This window comes from Serinus canaria, chromosome 28 (assembly GCF_022539315.1).
Source record: "Serinus canaria isolate serCan28SL12 chromosome 28, serCan2020, whole genome shotgun sequence".
NCBI classification, from domain to species: Eukaryota; Metazoa; Chordata; class Aves; order Passeriformes; family Fringillidae; genus Serinus; species Serinus canaria.
Window position 1 is genome coordinate 3,301,605 of NC_066341.1, and position 15,636 is coordinate 3,317,240.

General features: G+C 55.3%; 1 protein-coding gene across 2 annotated transcripts in view; it reads right to left on the reverse strand.

Annotated features, from left to right (window-relative positions):
• ADAMTS10 (ADAM metallopeptidase with thrombospondin type 1 motif 10) overlaps positions 1–15,636 on the reverse strand; it is a 70,637-nt gene that overhangs the window by 6,273 nt on the left and 48,728 nt on the right. For both annotated transcript variants that reach the window (XM_050986195.1, XM_050986194.1), the window contains exons 13-21: positions 14,318–14,463; positions 12,386–12,449; positions 10,305–10,407; positions 5,933–6,066; positions 4,232–4,355; positions 3,328–3,408; positions 2,206–2,369; positions 1,470–1,596; positions 635–764 (exon numbers count right to left, since the gene is read on the reverse strand). In XM_050986195.1, coding sequence (XP_050842152.1) covers positions 635–764; positions 1,470–1,596; positions 2,206–2,369; positions 3,328–3,408; positions 4,232–4,355; positions 5,933–6,066; positions 10,305–10,407; positions 12,386–12,449; positions 14,318–14,463 — 1,073 coding nt within the window. The remainder of the gene's footprint in view (positions 1–634; positions 765–1,469; positions 1,597–2,205; positions 2,370–3,327; positions 3,409–4,231; positions 4,356–5,932; positions 6,067–10,304; positions 10,408–12,385; positions 12,450–14,317; positions 14,464–15,636) is intronic.

Consider the following 15,636-nt stretch of genomic DNA (forward strand, 5'->3'; position numbering starts at 1 on the left):
TTTTAAAATTTAAATTTTAAAAATAATTTAAAATTAATTTAATTTTAAAAATTAATTTTTTTCTATTTTTAGTCTCATGTGAAGGGTGAGAATATAGATGTTATAATTTATGCTATTTTAATCAGACATTAACTATTTCTTAATTACAATACGTTACAAGTGTTTCTTGGCTTATCAGTTTTTGCTACACTATGTTGCAAATGCTTTAAAGCTATTATTATCTAAAATGTATTTAATATCAATAATATATATCATAATAAATAATAGTATAATATATAATATTATATTTGATATTATAATCAAATTTTATATATTTAATTATAATATTATACAAGATATTATTATCTAAAATTATATTTGATTATATTATTTCAATATTATTATCTAAAATTATCTAGAGCTATTATTATCTAAAATTACTCTTCATGGGTCTGTCTTTCATAGTTCTATTTCTCCAAAGAAATGTTTATCTCCTAAATCAAAATTTCTTATCTCAAATTTTAAACACAAATCCATACAATATAAACTTTCTGTTAAGCTTTAAAATGTAACAGAAAAAAAGAAATAATAATAATAATAATAAAAATAATAATAATAATAAACAACCAGATGCATTTCCCGCACTGGTACTCACGCCGGGGGACAGGGCTCGGTGTTGCAGCTCCTCTGTCGCTCGGGGACTTTGGTGTCAGCACTGCAGAAGTGGTTGGGGACAGTTGAGCCATCAGAGAGCTTCCTGCACACCACAGACTGGATCTGGCTGCCTGCCCAGAGAAAAGAGGGAAGGGGGAAAGGGAGGAGGAGGCTGAGGCTGTGATGCCTCAGGTTGGAGCTTTTCTATTTTTCAGATTCTGTGCTGCTTTAGTGTTTGGGTCTGGGTTCACATTATGGGATGGTGAGCTCTGTGCACAGAGCAGGGAGACAAAACAATTCCTGCTCCAGCTGGGCACCAAGGACAAATGATCCAAATCTCAGCCCAGGAGCACAAACCCCGTGGGCTGGAGAGGAAAAAACAAGGGTGGGACTTTGTAACCTAAGCTGTAACTGGACAATTAATTCTAATATGCTAACAGACCAACATTTAAAAAAGTGAAAGTGGGATTTTGGGCAGGAATTGTTCCCTGGCAGGGTGGGCAGGCCCTGGCCCAGGGTGCCCAGAGCAGCTGGGGCTGCCCCTGGATCCCTGGCAGTGCCCAAGGCCAGGCTGGACAGGGCTGGGAGCAGCTTGGGACAGTGGGAGTTGTCCCTGCCATGGCAGGAGTTGGAAAAATTTGATCTTTAAGGTCCTTCCACCCATACCTCTGGCCCAGCTGAAGATGGCACCCAGGTTCTTTGCCCTGGCACTGCCTGACACAACTCTCATCTGGCTGAGTGCAGGGTGGGACCGTGTAGACACCCCAGAGGCCCAGACACAGCACAGAGGGAGGGTCCCACATGTCCCCCCAAAGCAGCCCAGCATCAGAGCTCACCCCCTGCACACAGCACGGAGCACTTGGTCCATGGGGTGTAGTGCCAGGAGTACAGGCTGGAGCCATCCCTGCCCACCGGAGCGTTGAACTTGTAGCGGATCCCCTGCGGCTCTGTCCTCACCAGCACCTGCAGGAAAGGCACCCCCAGGGCATCAGTGCCACCACAGTGACCACCCAGGTGGCATCCCACAGCCTCCCTAACAGCCAGGGCAGCTGGAATGTTCCCCTGTCCCCTTCCAGCCCCTCCCAGTACTGGCCAGGCAGCCACCAGTGGTGACAGTGATGAGCTCCCAGGCACTCAAGACTGGAGTCCTCCCAGAACCTGAGAGATCAGGGCAGCAGACCTGAGAATTAGGGAGGGAGATCTGGGAGTGCCCAGTGGATAAAGCACTGGCCCCCCCAAGGCAGGGGCTGGGGGCTCCTGTCCCACCTGGGGTGACTCTTCCAAGGCTGGATGTGGCACTTGGTGCCATGGTCAGGTCTGTGACCTGCCCTTTGAAACCAAGCTGTGACCTGACACTGTGACCTCTAAGGGTTGACCTGTGGTCTCTAAGGGCTTTCCAAGCTAATTAATTCTGTGATTTACTCTATGAACTCAGCCCAATTTACCTCTGCTCCCTGTTTCCCTTTACTCCCAGCAGCCTCACCAGGGGTTGATCAGCTCCAACCCCCAGGTAGCCACAGCAGATCCTTCCAGCCCAACTAGGCCCACAGGGAGGGGTAGGAAGTTACCAACCATGACAAAGAGGGTGATGTTGGTGGGTCCCAAAGCCTCCAGAGACTCGGGCTCCTCAGGGGACCTCCTGTAGTGGAAGGTGGTGCCGGCGATGTCGAAGCGCCGGGGGGGATCGATGGAGAGCTTCCCGTTGATGAAATATTCCCCACTGTCCCCTCGCAGCGCTGCCAGCACAGGGGAGGGGGCTCAGCACAAAGCTCAGGGCACCTGGCCCAACTTCAGCCAGGTGCTGCTCACCTGCCGGGCTCAGAGCTTTGCTAAATGGCACCAGGGAGGGCACGGAGTCACCGGCAAGGTGGCACCGATGCACCCACGGTGCGGTCTCAGCCTGGGGGCCAGCTGTGGCCACGGAGCCAGGCTCAAACCCAGCTGTGCACACTGGGTCGGGGCTGCTGGGGCTGTGGTTGCCCGGCAAAGTCGCTAGAGGGGGATCGGAGCGCTCGCTCCTGCTCCTGCCGGCCCTCCGCTCCACCGAGCTCCGGGAGCGGCTCCGGGCACCGCTGCCCGCCGGCCCCGCCGCGCTCGGGACATGGGGGATCCTGCAAGCTGCGGAGGCTGGAGGATGCTCCTCCATCGCAGGGATCCCAAAGTGGGATCAGTGGACAGAGGGGTTCTGAGAGCGCAGAAATGCAGAAAGGGATCCCCACACAGCGGGCAGGGAGGGATGGAGGCACCTCCGATCCCAGGGGAGGGATGGTGCCGGGAGAATCCTGCTGGCACCCGGCAGCATCCAGGGACAGCACCCTGCCCTGCCCTGCATCGCTCGGGGGACAGGGAGGAAAACAGGGGAAAGAAAATCCTCGTTGTGAAAGCAGGACTGAGCAAGGCTGGAAAACCAAGCCCGAGGAAAATGTGGGAGTTTTTAATCCCCGGGATGGCAGAGGGGAGATGGCAGGAGCTGACAGATGTGGGGTTTGCTCAGGGTTGTGGTGCTAACAGAGGACAGGGACACTGAGGGACACACAGCCCACACTGCCCTGCTGCCTTCTGCCCCAAATCCCAGCCTGGGACCCCCAAATCCCCATTCCCAGGGGCAGTGGGAAATTCTCCCTGCGTTTCCCTGTTAATCCCAGGGACATGGCAGGGCCTGGCTGGGATCCAGCAGCCCCAGCCCCAGCTCACCCAGGTAGTTGATGGAGAGGTTCAGCTCCCGGATGTCGATGTGCACAGAGCCCTTGGGGATCTGGATCACCTCCTCATAACCTGTGGGACAAGCAGGTGAGCAGCATTTTCATCCTCAGTCCCAGAGCCAGAGCTGCCCTGGGCTGGATGGGAGCGTGAGCCACCCCCTTGTCCACAGGGAAATGATGGAAAAAGCATTTGGGGCACCAAAATGGAGTGGGTTTGCACTGGGGGCTCTTGTGGTGGGACTGGGAACGTGCTGTGGAGCTGGGATCACCCCTGGGAGCAGGGAAGGGGCTTGGAGCTCTGGGTCAGAGATTTGGGCACCCCTGGAGGCTGGGGCACTATAAGAACGTTCCCCCTGTGGATGGAGTGACAAAACTTTCCTTTGTCCCCTTAAAAAGGAAACAAGCCCAGAAGTTTCTCTCCTCAATTAGGTGAAAAGACATCTCAAAGGACCTGGGGGACTTCACCTCAAACTTAAGGATGGCCAATTGCACAGGAGCCAAAAAGTCCTGCTTGGGCAATTAACTAGAAAAAGAAGAGAACAAAGAAACTAATCAGGGCAAGAACATCTTGCACTTAGCTCGGTTTTTCCTCTGTAAAGAGTTTTGTTATTTTGCCTTTAATTAAAACCTTTTTGTTTCCAACACTACCACCGAAGCCATCCTGCTGATTTTACACCTTCTAAGGTAGCTGAGCTATCCCGGGTGTGAAATAGATCACCCAGAGCTTGTGAGACCTGGCTCAAAGAGACTCCTATTTCACAGCAGGGCTTGGCTGGTGGACAAGAGGGATTTGCTGCCTCTCATGGGATTGAGCTCTGGGGTTTGTCCCTGCCTGTCCCCAGGGGCAGGTGAGGTGGAGGAGGGACTCGAGGGTGAGCAGGCCGTTTGTTCCCTACCTCCCTCGGGCAGGGAGTGGTTGAAGACGCCCTCGATGGTCTCGCAGGAGCTGCCATCTCCCCCGCACACCCGGCACTTGTCCTCCTTGGAGTCGGAGCCCAGCACCCGGTCACAGCCCACGTGCTGCGGGAGGAGCAGCGGGATGAGCCAGCCCGCAGGGACCCTGCTGTCCCCTCCCTGTCCCCTCAGCAGCGCCAGCCCTCTCCTGGGAGGGTGCAGGGATGAAGCAGAGCTCGGGATGCCCGAGTGGAGCCCAAGGGAAGCCCTGTCCCTGCAGCTGATGTGTCCTTGTGGCCTCTGTCCCTCTGCCACCGCCCCGGGGGTGGCACAAAGGTCACCAGCACAGCTGTGGCTCCCTCGGGTGCCATCCCCCTTTGTTCCACAGCCCCGTGGAGACAAGCAGATCCCAGAGATGCAGGAAGGGAGGCAGACAGACAGACTGTCTGTCTGTCTGTCTGCCGGGGGATGTTGGCCACTCCCACAGAGTTTTCTTGTAATAAACTTTTACAGCTCCCCCCAGATCCCATTGCAAGGGAAACATCAAAGGGGCTGGGGCTGCCCGGGATGGGAGTGCAGGGATCCATCTGTGAGGCAGGGAATGCAGAGAGGAGGGGAATGTTCCTGCTCCCACTGGGTGTCCAGGCAGAGAAATCATGGAATTACAGGGTGGGAAGGGACCTCAAAGCTCATCCCATTCCACCCCTGCCATGGCAGGGACACCTCCCACTGTCCCAGGCTGCTCCCAGCCCTGTCCAGCCTGGCCTTGGGCACTGCCAGGGATCCAGGGGCAGCCCCAGCTGCTCTGGGCACCCTGGGCCAGGGCCTGCCCATCCTGCCAGGGAACAATTCCTGCCCAAGATCCCATCCAGCCCTGCCCTCTGGCAGTGGGAGCCATTCCCTGGCTCCTGTCCCTCCAGGCCTTGTCCCCAGTCCCTCTCCAGCTCTCCTGGAGCCCCTTCAGGCCCTGCCAGGGGCTCTGAGCTCTGCCTGGAGCCTTCTCTTGTCCAGGGGAGCACCCCCAGCTCTTTTAACTCTCCACCCATCCCACGTCTGTGTGAGCAGTTTGAGGGCTGTGCTTGCCTGCCCTGGGGTCTGTCCCTGTTCCCTCTTCTTGGGGATCTGTCCCTGTCCCTGTCCCCAGAGATCTGTTCTAGTCCCCTCTGCCCATGGGTCTGTCCTTGTCCCCTGGCCTGGGTTCTGTCCCTGTCCCCCATTCCCAGGGTCTGTCCTTGTCCCCTCATCCCAGGGATCTGTCCCTGTCCCCCCATCACAGGCTGTGTCCCTGTCCCTCCATTCCAGGGGGTCTCTCCTTGTCCCCCATCCCAGGGTCTATCCCTGTCCTGCCTGCTTCACATCTGTCCTTGTCCCCCCTGCCCATGGATCTGTCCTTGTCCTCCATCCCCGGGCTCTGTCCCTGTCCTTAATTCCCGGGGGGGGGGGTGTCTGTCCTTGTCCTCCATCCCAGGGCTCTGTCCCTGTCCCCCATCCCAGGGGTCTGTCCCTGCCCCCCCTGTTTCAGGTCTGTCATTTTCCCCCATTCCCGGGGAGGGGTCTGTCCCTGTTCCCCCTGCCCATGGATCTGTCCCTGTCCCCCCTGCCCATGGATCTGTCCTTGTCCCCCATCCCAGGGGTCTGTCCCTGTCCCCCCTGCCCATGGATCTGTCCCTGTCCCCCATTCCCAGGCTCTGTCCCTGTCCCACCTTGCACTCCCCGTTGACACAGATGTCGTTGGAGTCCTGCCTGCAGGGGGTTCCATCCACCACGGCCGCCGCTCTCTCCGTGTAGAAGTTGAAGCCCTCGGCCAGGCAGTTGAGGGAACACGCCTTGACACCCCCTGGGGAAGGAGCACAGCTTCAAACGTCTGCTAAAGGGTTGCAGTCAGGTAGAAAAATCATAAAGGCTTCCTAAAATCTTCATCAAATCAAACCTGCTCTCCTGAAATCAGTAGAAATATCATAAAAACTTCATCAAATCAAACCTGCTCTCCTGAAATCAGTAGAAATATCATAAAATCTTTATCAAATCAAGCCTGCTCTCCTGGAATCAGCCAAGTTAGCACTTTGCAAGTTCCCATGTGAAAGCAATCCTGGTGTGAGCAGTTTGTTAGCACACCCATCTATTCCTGGGTGAAAACCAACCAGAACCTGTGTAAACTGTTTTTAGATAAAGAAATGAAAACTTTTTATCAAAAACAACTTTTTCTGCAGGTACACCCCAGGGTTTGAGTGACCAATAAATACAGAATAACAACTTGTTACTGACCAATAAATTGGCAAGAAATCTACTACCCAATTGGAGTCACACCTGAGGTCTGTAAAATGGTATAAAAAGGAGTTATGTGAATAAAGAATGGGATTTTTTCCCACCATGAAGAAAATGGAATCTGTGTGATTTATTCCCATAAGAAAGGATGTGGAAAACCAGGAGGATGCCCCTGGAGGAGGGAGCCAGGCCCTTGAGCTGGACAGGGACCCTGGGGGGACACTGTCCCTCCTGCACAGCCTGGGAACAGGGCCTGGATGTGACAGGGAAGGAAACAAAGGGATTTGTTCTTATCCAGGTCACTCCTGGCACCTCACAGGTTGTAAAACCCTTCAGTCCCCTTTACCAACAGGGAAACTGAGGCAGCAGCTCCTGAGGAACCTTTCCAAGGCTTTTTTTTTCAGCTGCCAGAGCAGAAGAACCAAGTTACAGGGCAGGGAAACCCAAACCCTTCCTTTCTGTCCGAGGTGAATCCTGTGTGGTTTGAGGATGAAGGAGAAGGATCTTTGAGCCACAGCTGAAATTTCTGTATTTCCTGCATTTCCCAACAACCTTTTCCAAAGCATCACCCCAGGAACAGCCCCCAAATATCCAGGTGAAGTGCCTGGAGCAGGATGTGGCTCCAGTCCAGCATTCCCTGCCTGCTGCCACTGGATTTCCTCAGCCCCTGGTGTGGCTTGTGGCATTTGCTGGCTTTACTGAGCATCCCAGGAGACCCAGCAGGAGCCTGGCAGCAGTGCCCGAGCTGTGCCAGCTCCCTCCTGGAGGCACCACCCACCTCCTGATCCCTGTGCCAGAGCTGGGAGGAATGGGGATGTGCAAAAGGGAAACTCGATACAGAACATCAAAGGGGTAAAAGGAGGGGAGGGGCGGGGGCCCAGCTGTGCCAGAGCAGCTGGAGGGAAGAGAGAGCAAAGCTGGGAGAGGGAGGAGCAGGAGGAGACGCGAGAGGGGAATTCAGCAGCTTGGAGGCATTTTCTGGAGCAGGATGCCCGGGCAAGCCCCTGGAGAAGCAGCTGTGAGCAGGGGGAGCAGCAGCTCCCACTGAGAGCAGGGGATGCCCCTGGGGTGCAGGCACTGGGGTCCTGTGCTCACCCTGCTCCATGTGGGATCAGTGAAAATGGTCCCCCAGTTTGTCCTGTCTCAGGGTTTCCCATTAAAACTGGAGGGTTTTCGTTCAATTTTCCCTGTGTGCTATTTGGAAAGTGCCTAAAAATTGGAGGGTTAGGGTCTGCAACTGAGCTGTTAAAGAAATTAAAGACATATAAAGCTTTGCTCAACCCCATCTTAGGATTTTAGCTTTTATATTTTTAATGTTTGTAATCCCGCAGTTCTTTAGTGCAGAACTCCAAACTCCACACACAGTGGGAGCTGCTGCTTCCCCATTTTGGTCAGACACAACAATTCCTCTCCAGGCCTGGGAATCAAGGAGACCTCACTGTCTCAGGCTCCAGAAATGGAAACAAAAGTGAGCTGGGGAGAGCAAATTTGGGGTAAATGACTTCATTACCTGGAGCTGTAATTGGGAGATGAGCCCCCAAAATGCAGATGGACCCAAATATCCGGATGAAGTTCCCACACAGGGAACAATCCCTTCCCAATTTCCCATCTGTCCCTGCCCTCTGGCAGTGGGAAGTCATTCCCTGGGTCCTGCCCTTCAAGGCCTTGCTAAAATTCTCTTTCTTTCCAGCCCCCTTTAGGCACTGGGCACAAACCAGGTCTCCCAGCTCTGAGAGAGATCCCAAACTTATCCAAAGTTGTTCCTTGACCTTCCCTGCTCCGTGGTTCCTCCCTGAGCCATCCCAGGTGACAACAGTGACACTCTTTGACTCTGAATAACCAAAACAAACGTGCTCCTCACGAGCATGGCCCACAGCCCCTGTGGGAAGAGGAGCTGAAGCTGCCAGGTGCCTTCAAACACGGCACTGCCAGCACTGCCAGCCTGAGGCGCTGCTCGCAGGGCTCCCAGGAGGAGGGAAGAGAGGAGAATCTGCACTCCCTGCCTCAGAAGGCTGGTTTGTTATTTTATGGTATATGTTATATTAAAAACTATACAAGAAGAAAGGATTTCAGCAGAAGGCTGGCTAAGAATAGAAAAGGAATGAGTAACAAAGGTTTTGTCTCTGACTGAGATGGTCTGGACAGCTGGACTGGGATTGGCCATTAATTAGAAACAGCCACACAAGACCAATCCCAGATCCCCCTGTTGCATCCCACAGCAGCAGATAATTACTGTTTACATTTTGGTCCTGAGGCCTCTCAGCTTCTCAGGAGGAAAAATCCTAAGGAAAGGATTTTTCATAAAACACGTGGGTGACACCAGCCTCCCATGAGGGGAGAGGTTCCCTCACTCATTTTGTGGCAGAGGAAGCTGAAGCACAGAGAGAGGAAGGGGCTCTTTATGAAAGCCAAAAAATCCCTGTCAGGGTCAGATGACACCTCAAGGGTGATGTTCAGCTGGCCAGCCAAGCCCTGGGCCATGCCTGGGGAGGAGAGAGGTCTGAGCCAGGGCAGCTCCAGCCTGCAGGGTTGTCTTCCCCGTTGGCATCCACTGGGGTCTCGGGGTGACTTTACAGCCTCCCAGTTTTATGACATTTTCATTGATCCATCCCCTGCAGCCTCAGCACAGCTGCTCCAGCTGCAGGAGCCCTGCTGGGAGCTGGGCTTGTTTGCACAGCTGGGAAGGATTTCCCCAGTCCAGTTCCTTGACTCCTCCAAGGAGATGAGCTCTTCCTCCTCATTATTGAGAGATTTGTGCCACAGAGCCTCCTCCAGACCCTTCTGCAGGACCCAGGGCTGACCTCGGGAAGAGGAAGTGCTGCTCTTTGAAGGATCCACCAGATCCCATCCCTTCTGCTGCTCAGGAAGCTTTCCCTGCCTGCTCTGTCTCCTTTCAGGAGCTGCAGAGTGATCAGGGCACCCCTGAGTCTCCTTTTCTCCAGGCTGAGCACCCCCAGCTCCCTCAGGGGTTCCTCTCAGGGTTTGTGTTCCCAGCCCCTCTCCAGCCTCGTTGCCTTCCTTTGGACACATTTAAGGATCTCAACATCCTTCCCAACTTGAGGGGCCAGCACTGGACACAGCACTCGAGCTGTGCCCTCACCAGTGCCAAGGACAGGGGCAGAATGACCTCCCTGCTCCTGCTGGCCACACCATTCCTGATCCAGGCCAGGAGCCCTTGGCCTTCTTGGCCACCAGGGCACTCTTCTGGCTCGTGTTCAGTCAGTTGCTGACCAGTACCCCCAGGTCCCTTTCACCTGGGCGCTGTCCAGCCCCACCATCCCCAGCCTAGAGCACTGCTGTCACAGACATATTTATAAAAAATCCTTTCATTAGGATCTTTTCTCATGAGAAGCTGGGAAGTTTCAGCTTCTCCACATTTTCCTGCTTTGGAATGTGATTTGGAGAATTGCTCACCCAGCTTGTGAATTTTTATTTGACGACCAGTGAAAGCCAGTTGTGTCGAGGCTGTGAGCAGCCACAAGATTTTATTATCATTCCATTCCTTTCTATTCCTTGCTAGCCTTCTGATGAAATCCTTTCTTCTATTCTTTAGTATAGTTTTAGTATATAATTTTCTTTTAATATAATATATATCATCAAATAATAAATCAGCCTTCTGAAACATGGAGTCAAGATTCTCATCTCTTCCCTGGCCCCGGGACCCCTGCGAGCACCCCCACACTCTGCCTTACTCCGAGTGGCTTCTGAAGGGGACACTTGGAGGGAGGTGTCAGCACTCCTGCCAGCCTGCCCCCAGCCAGCCTGCCCCCTGCCAGCCTGCCCCCTGGCAGCAGCCCCAGCCCAGCTCACCTCCCCGGTAGGTTTTCCAGGTGTAGTACTTCCCTCGGAAGGGCACGCTGTCGAACTCGGCGCACTGCAGCTCTCGGAAGTCCTGCGAGCCCGGCGGGCAGTCCTGTGGTCACACAGCCATGGGTCAGCCTGGGGCTGGGCTGGCCTGGCCAGGAGGGCAGGGGCACAGCTGGGCACTGCCACAGCCCCTGGGCAAGGGGACACCAGCCCTGGGCACTGCCACAGCCCCTGGGCACAGTGGCATCAGCCCTGGGCACTGCCACAGACCCTGGGGACAGGGACATCAGCCCTGACAACTGGGCACTGCCACCAGCTCTAGGCAACTGGACATTGCCACCAGCCCCTTAAGGACAGGGACACCCACCCTGACAGTGGGGCACTGCCACCAGCCCCTGGGGACAGGGACACCAGCTCTGACACTGGGGCACTCTCACCAGCTCTGGGCAACTGGGCACTGCCACCAGTCCCTTGGGGACAGGGACATCAGGCCTGACAACAGGGCACTGCCACCAACTCCTTGGGGATGGGAATATCAGCTCTGACACTGGGCCACTACCACCAGCCCCTTGGGGACAGGGACACCAGCCCTGACAGAGGGACACTGCCACCAGCCCCTTGGGGACAGGGACATCAGCTCCTCAGGGACAGGGACACCAGCCCTGACAGAGGGACACTGCCACCAGCCCCTGGGGACAGGGACACCAGCCCTGACAGTGGGACACTGCCACCAGCCCCTGGGGACAGGGACACCAGCCCTGACATGCTTCACGGTGGCAGGACAGTCCCTCCTGCAGAGCCAGACACGAATTGAAGACCAGGAGCACGGGGGGGGGCCCGGAGCTCTGCCTGATCTGTGGCCCTGGGACCAATCCCCCAAACCCCAGGGAAGGAACAGGACCCATCAGTTTCCCTCTCCAGCAGCCGTGGGTGTTAGAGCTGCAGTCCCCCAGGCCCCAAGATTCTCTGATCACCCCCTCAGAGCAGTTTTTTCTGTAAATGTTTGGGGTTTAACCCCCAGCCCCGGGAAGCAGAGTCTGAGCCAGCCTCACCTGAGCAGCCGTGCAGGTGCAGCCTGGGAGAAGCAGAGCTGGAATTCTCTCTCTCCCCTCCTTTCCCTCCTTATCTTTGGGCCCCTCTGGATCCCGAAGCCCCGCAGGTCCGTGCAGTCCCCCCGCCCCCGGAGCCGCTCCCACTCCTGCCTGGTCCTGCCCGGAATTCCCCATCGCGGGATCGCTGCTGGCAGATCCCGCCCTGCCGCCTCCTCCTCCTCCTCCTCCTCCTCCTCCCCCCCCCCCCCACGGCTGCACAGAGCACCCCGCACCTGTGTGGAGAGGGCTCATCCCACCTGGACAGGGCTGATCCTGACCACAGAAGGCTGATCCCACCTGGAGAGGGCTTATCCCAGTTGGAGAAGGCTCATCCCATCTGCACAGGGCCCATTCAACCCGGAGAGAGCTCAACCCAACCAGAGAGGCCTCATCCCAACCTGGACAGGGCTCATCCCAACCTGGACAGGGCTGATCCCATTTGGAGAGGGCTCAACCCAATCCAGACAGGGCTCATCCCAACCAGAGAGAGCTCATCCCACCTGGACAGAGCTGATCCGAGCTGATCCCATTTGGACAGGGCTCATTTTACCCAGAGAGGGCTCATCCCACTTGGAGAGGGCTCATCCACCCTGGACAGAGCTCATCCCAACTGGAGAGGGCTCATGGTACTGGGACAGGGCTGATCCCAACCCAGACAGGGCTGATCCTATTTGGAGAGGGCTCAACCCAATCCTGACAGGGCTCATTCAACCCAGAGAGGGCTCAACCCCATCTGGAGAGGGCTCATCCCATTGGAGAGGGCTCATCCCAATCTGGACAGGGCAGATCCCACCCCAGACAGGGCTGATCCCACCCCAGACAGGGCTGATCCCATTTGGAGAGGGCAGATCCCACCCCAGACAGGGCAGATCCCACCCCAGACAGGGCAGATCCCACCCCAGACAGGGCAGATCCCACCCCAGCCAGGGCAGATCCCACCCCAGACAGGGCAGATCCCCCCTCCATCCCTCCCAGCCCCTCTGCCCCACTCACGTCGGTGTTGCAGGAGCGGTAGCGTTTCCTCTCTCCCAGGCAGTACTTCCCTCCAATCGTGGGCCTGCCAAAGAGGAAGGAGGTGCTGAACAGCTCCAGGCACTGCTCAGGGCAGGGTTTTCCCCTGAGGAGCTTGGGGTGGCTGCCCCAGGTGGCTTTTCCCAACCCTTCTGTACCACAAGGACTGATCCTGCCTGGGCCCAGCCCCTTAATCTCCCCGAGCGCACAGAGGGTTTTGCACAGAGGGTTTGGGGTGTGGTGCAGCCCCAACACCAACACAGAGCTGGACAAAGGCATTAAAAACTGCCAGACCTTCCAGGAGTCATTACTGAAATGGAAGCAGGCCCAGCTTTATGCAGATAGACCTAAGAGCAGCTGTCACTGCTGCCCGGGTGACATGAAGGGACATGCACAGGGCTGGGGTGGCATGGAGAAGTGGATTATGGCCAGGATCTTTAACAGGATAATGTCCCTGCTCCACTGAGAATGGCCTGAGGGTGCTTTTCCTTCTCTTCTCCCTTTTCTCTCCCCACCCCCTCCCAAAAATGCATGGATGGAGGAGGCAGAAATTGGTGGGTGAGCCAATTCTCCACCTGGGAAGTTTCCTGTCTCCTCAGGGCTGTGCCATCTGTGCCAGCTTTATGTTTCATCCTCTGCTGTTTCAGTCCTTGCCAAGCCTCAGGCACTTCCAGGGCTCTGAGGAGGGAAGGCAGAGGCTGATAAAGGAGCTGAGTGTGGAGTGAACAGGTGATGCCTCAGGTTTGAGCTTTTCTATTTTTCACACTCTGTGCTGCTTTAGTGTTTGCGTCTGGGTTCACATTATGGGATGGTGAGCTCTGTGCACAGAGCAGGGAGACAAAACAATTCCTGCTCCAGCTGGGCACCAAGGACAAATGATCCAAATCTCAGCCCAGGAGCACAAACCCCGTGGGCTGGAGAGAGAAAAACAAGGGTGGGACTGGATGGGCTGGGGCTGGAATGGGACAATGAACTGCAAGGTGCAAATGGAGCAGAGCTGATCCCAGGGAGAGACCCTGTGACCTGGTGTCCATTTTGGGACCATTTTGGTTCATCCTGGGTGCAGCCCTGGCTGGGCTCTGGTGCTGCCCAAGGTGGATCCACTGAGGCCTTTAATAAATCCCTGCTTCATTCTTTAACTCCATCTGTTGGAGCCCTGGCTGCTGAGAATTTCAGATTTCTGTGCTGGCAGGCACTGACCGCCAAGAGAACACTGCATTGACCTGGGGCTGTGGAGAAGCTTCCAGAATGGAATTGCAGAACTGGGATTGTGGGTTTGAATGGAAGTGTGTGATAGCACAGGGTGGGAAACTTAGAGTTTAAGGTTTTAAAATATAGTAATAGATATAAAGCAAGATGGAGGTTTTAGGGTGGAGGCTGCTCCTTCTTCTTCACCTTCTTTTTCTTCTTCTTCGCATTCTTCTCCTCCTTCTTCTTCTCCTTCTCCTTTTTTCTCTTCTTTTTCTTCTTCTCCTTCACCTTCTTCTCCATAGGTTTGGGTGGTTTTGTGTAATTGGATAAAAATGCCACAGTGCAGGCCACGGGTGGTTGGTTATTGGGTTAAAAGTGAAAATAATTTTCGGTGTCATTTCTGAATTGGGCAGTTTATCCTTAGAAGGCCTTGTAGAGAGAGAGATGGGGCTCCATTTTTAGTTTGTTAAAGTGCTGCAGAACTCAGGGTTTGTGAGGCTGTGACAGGGATAATAACTGATAAACACCTGAGTCTGAAGAAGAAATTCCATCCCGTGCATTTAATCCTGACCCTGGCAAAAAGAAGTTAAGGCTCCCCATCCATCCAGCCTCTACTCTAGGTCAGCCTTCCCAAGGCATCACAGGCACCTGGATGTGCCTCCCCAGGGGCACAAAGGGTTGGGGATGCTGCAGGGCCGCGGTGACAGGGCCACCCCCGCGTACCTGGGGCTGTCACAGTGGCGCACGGACGAGGACACGCCGCCGCCGCACGTCCGGCTGCACTCGCCCCACGACGACCACGAGCCCCAGGCTCCGTCCACGCCCTCCGGCCGCGTCCCGAAGGGCACACACTCCCTCTTGTAGCACCACTGCGGGGACACAGAGCTTGGGACACCTTCTGCCAGAGCCTCCACGGAGCCAGCGCGGGGCTGGGATCTGCTTTGGTCCTGAGGAGTCTGAGCTCGGAGCTGCACCGGCCCCGGAGCCAAATTCTCCAAGGCAAAGGGTGCTCGCCTCCCCTTGGGGTCAGTGGGGTCAATGTCCCCAGCCCCTGTGGCACCATCCAGGCAGGCACTGGCAAGGGGTCACATCCCACGTGTTGCCCAGAGCAGCTGTGGCTGCCCCTGGATCCCTGGGAGTGTCCGAGGCCAGGCTGGACATTGGGGCTTGGAGCACCCTGGGCTATGGAAGGCATCCCTGCCCATGGATGAGGTTTAAGGTCCCTCCCAACCCAAATCAGTCTGGGATTCTCCTCTAAAGATTTCCTGAGTCCCCATCTCACATCCTATAGAAGCCCTCAGCAGAGTTCCAGGTGATCTTGGATTGGAGCAGCTGCTGCTGGGGAGGGCCAGGATCCCTTGGGGACATGGCCACAACCACTGCCAGGACAGAATGAGTTTTGTTTGTACTGAGAGCTCAGGTTGTGGTTCGTGTGTCCAAAACGTCCAGATCAGCAAAGAGCTGGAGTTCAAATAAAGTTTAAATTGTAATATCAACGTCGTTGTGTCATCGTTCTGCTGAGGATCCTTAAAGAATCCGCCTGTCCCCTTCCTACTGGGAGACAGATGCTCATGGAAATTTGCCTATGAAATATTTCCCTCAGGCCTGGCACGTGTCCCACACCCCCTGGAGTCCCCAGCCATGGGAGGGTAGGACGGGGCCAGAGCTGCCCGGGCGCGGTGCCGGACACGGAGCCCAGGGGGCTGAGATAATCCCAGGAAGGAAGAAAGCTCTGTGTGCTCTTTCCAGGGGTTGGGAACCCACCCTGGAGCTGCTGGCACAGCCTTTCCCTGCTCCTCCCGAGCCAGCTCTGCATGGGCAGCTGGGAAAAATGCACAGTGGCTTCCCAGGAATCCCAGCTCACCATCCCTGGGAGCACCAGCGCCTCTCCAAAGGGGGATCCCATGTGGAGGAGATACTCCACAATATTCCCACAGCCTGGGAATAGCTCCAGTAAATCCTGGGGGTCCCTTCCCTTCCCTTCCCTTCCCTTCCCTTCCCTTCCCTTCCCTTCCCTTCCCTTCCCTTCCCTTCCCTTCCTT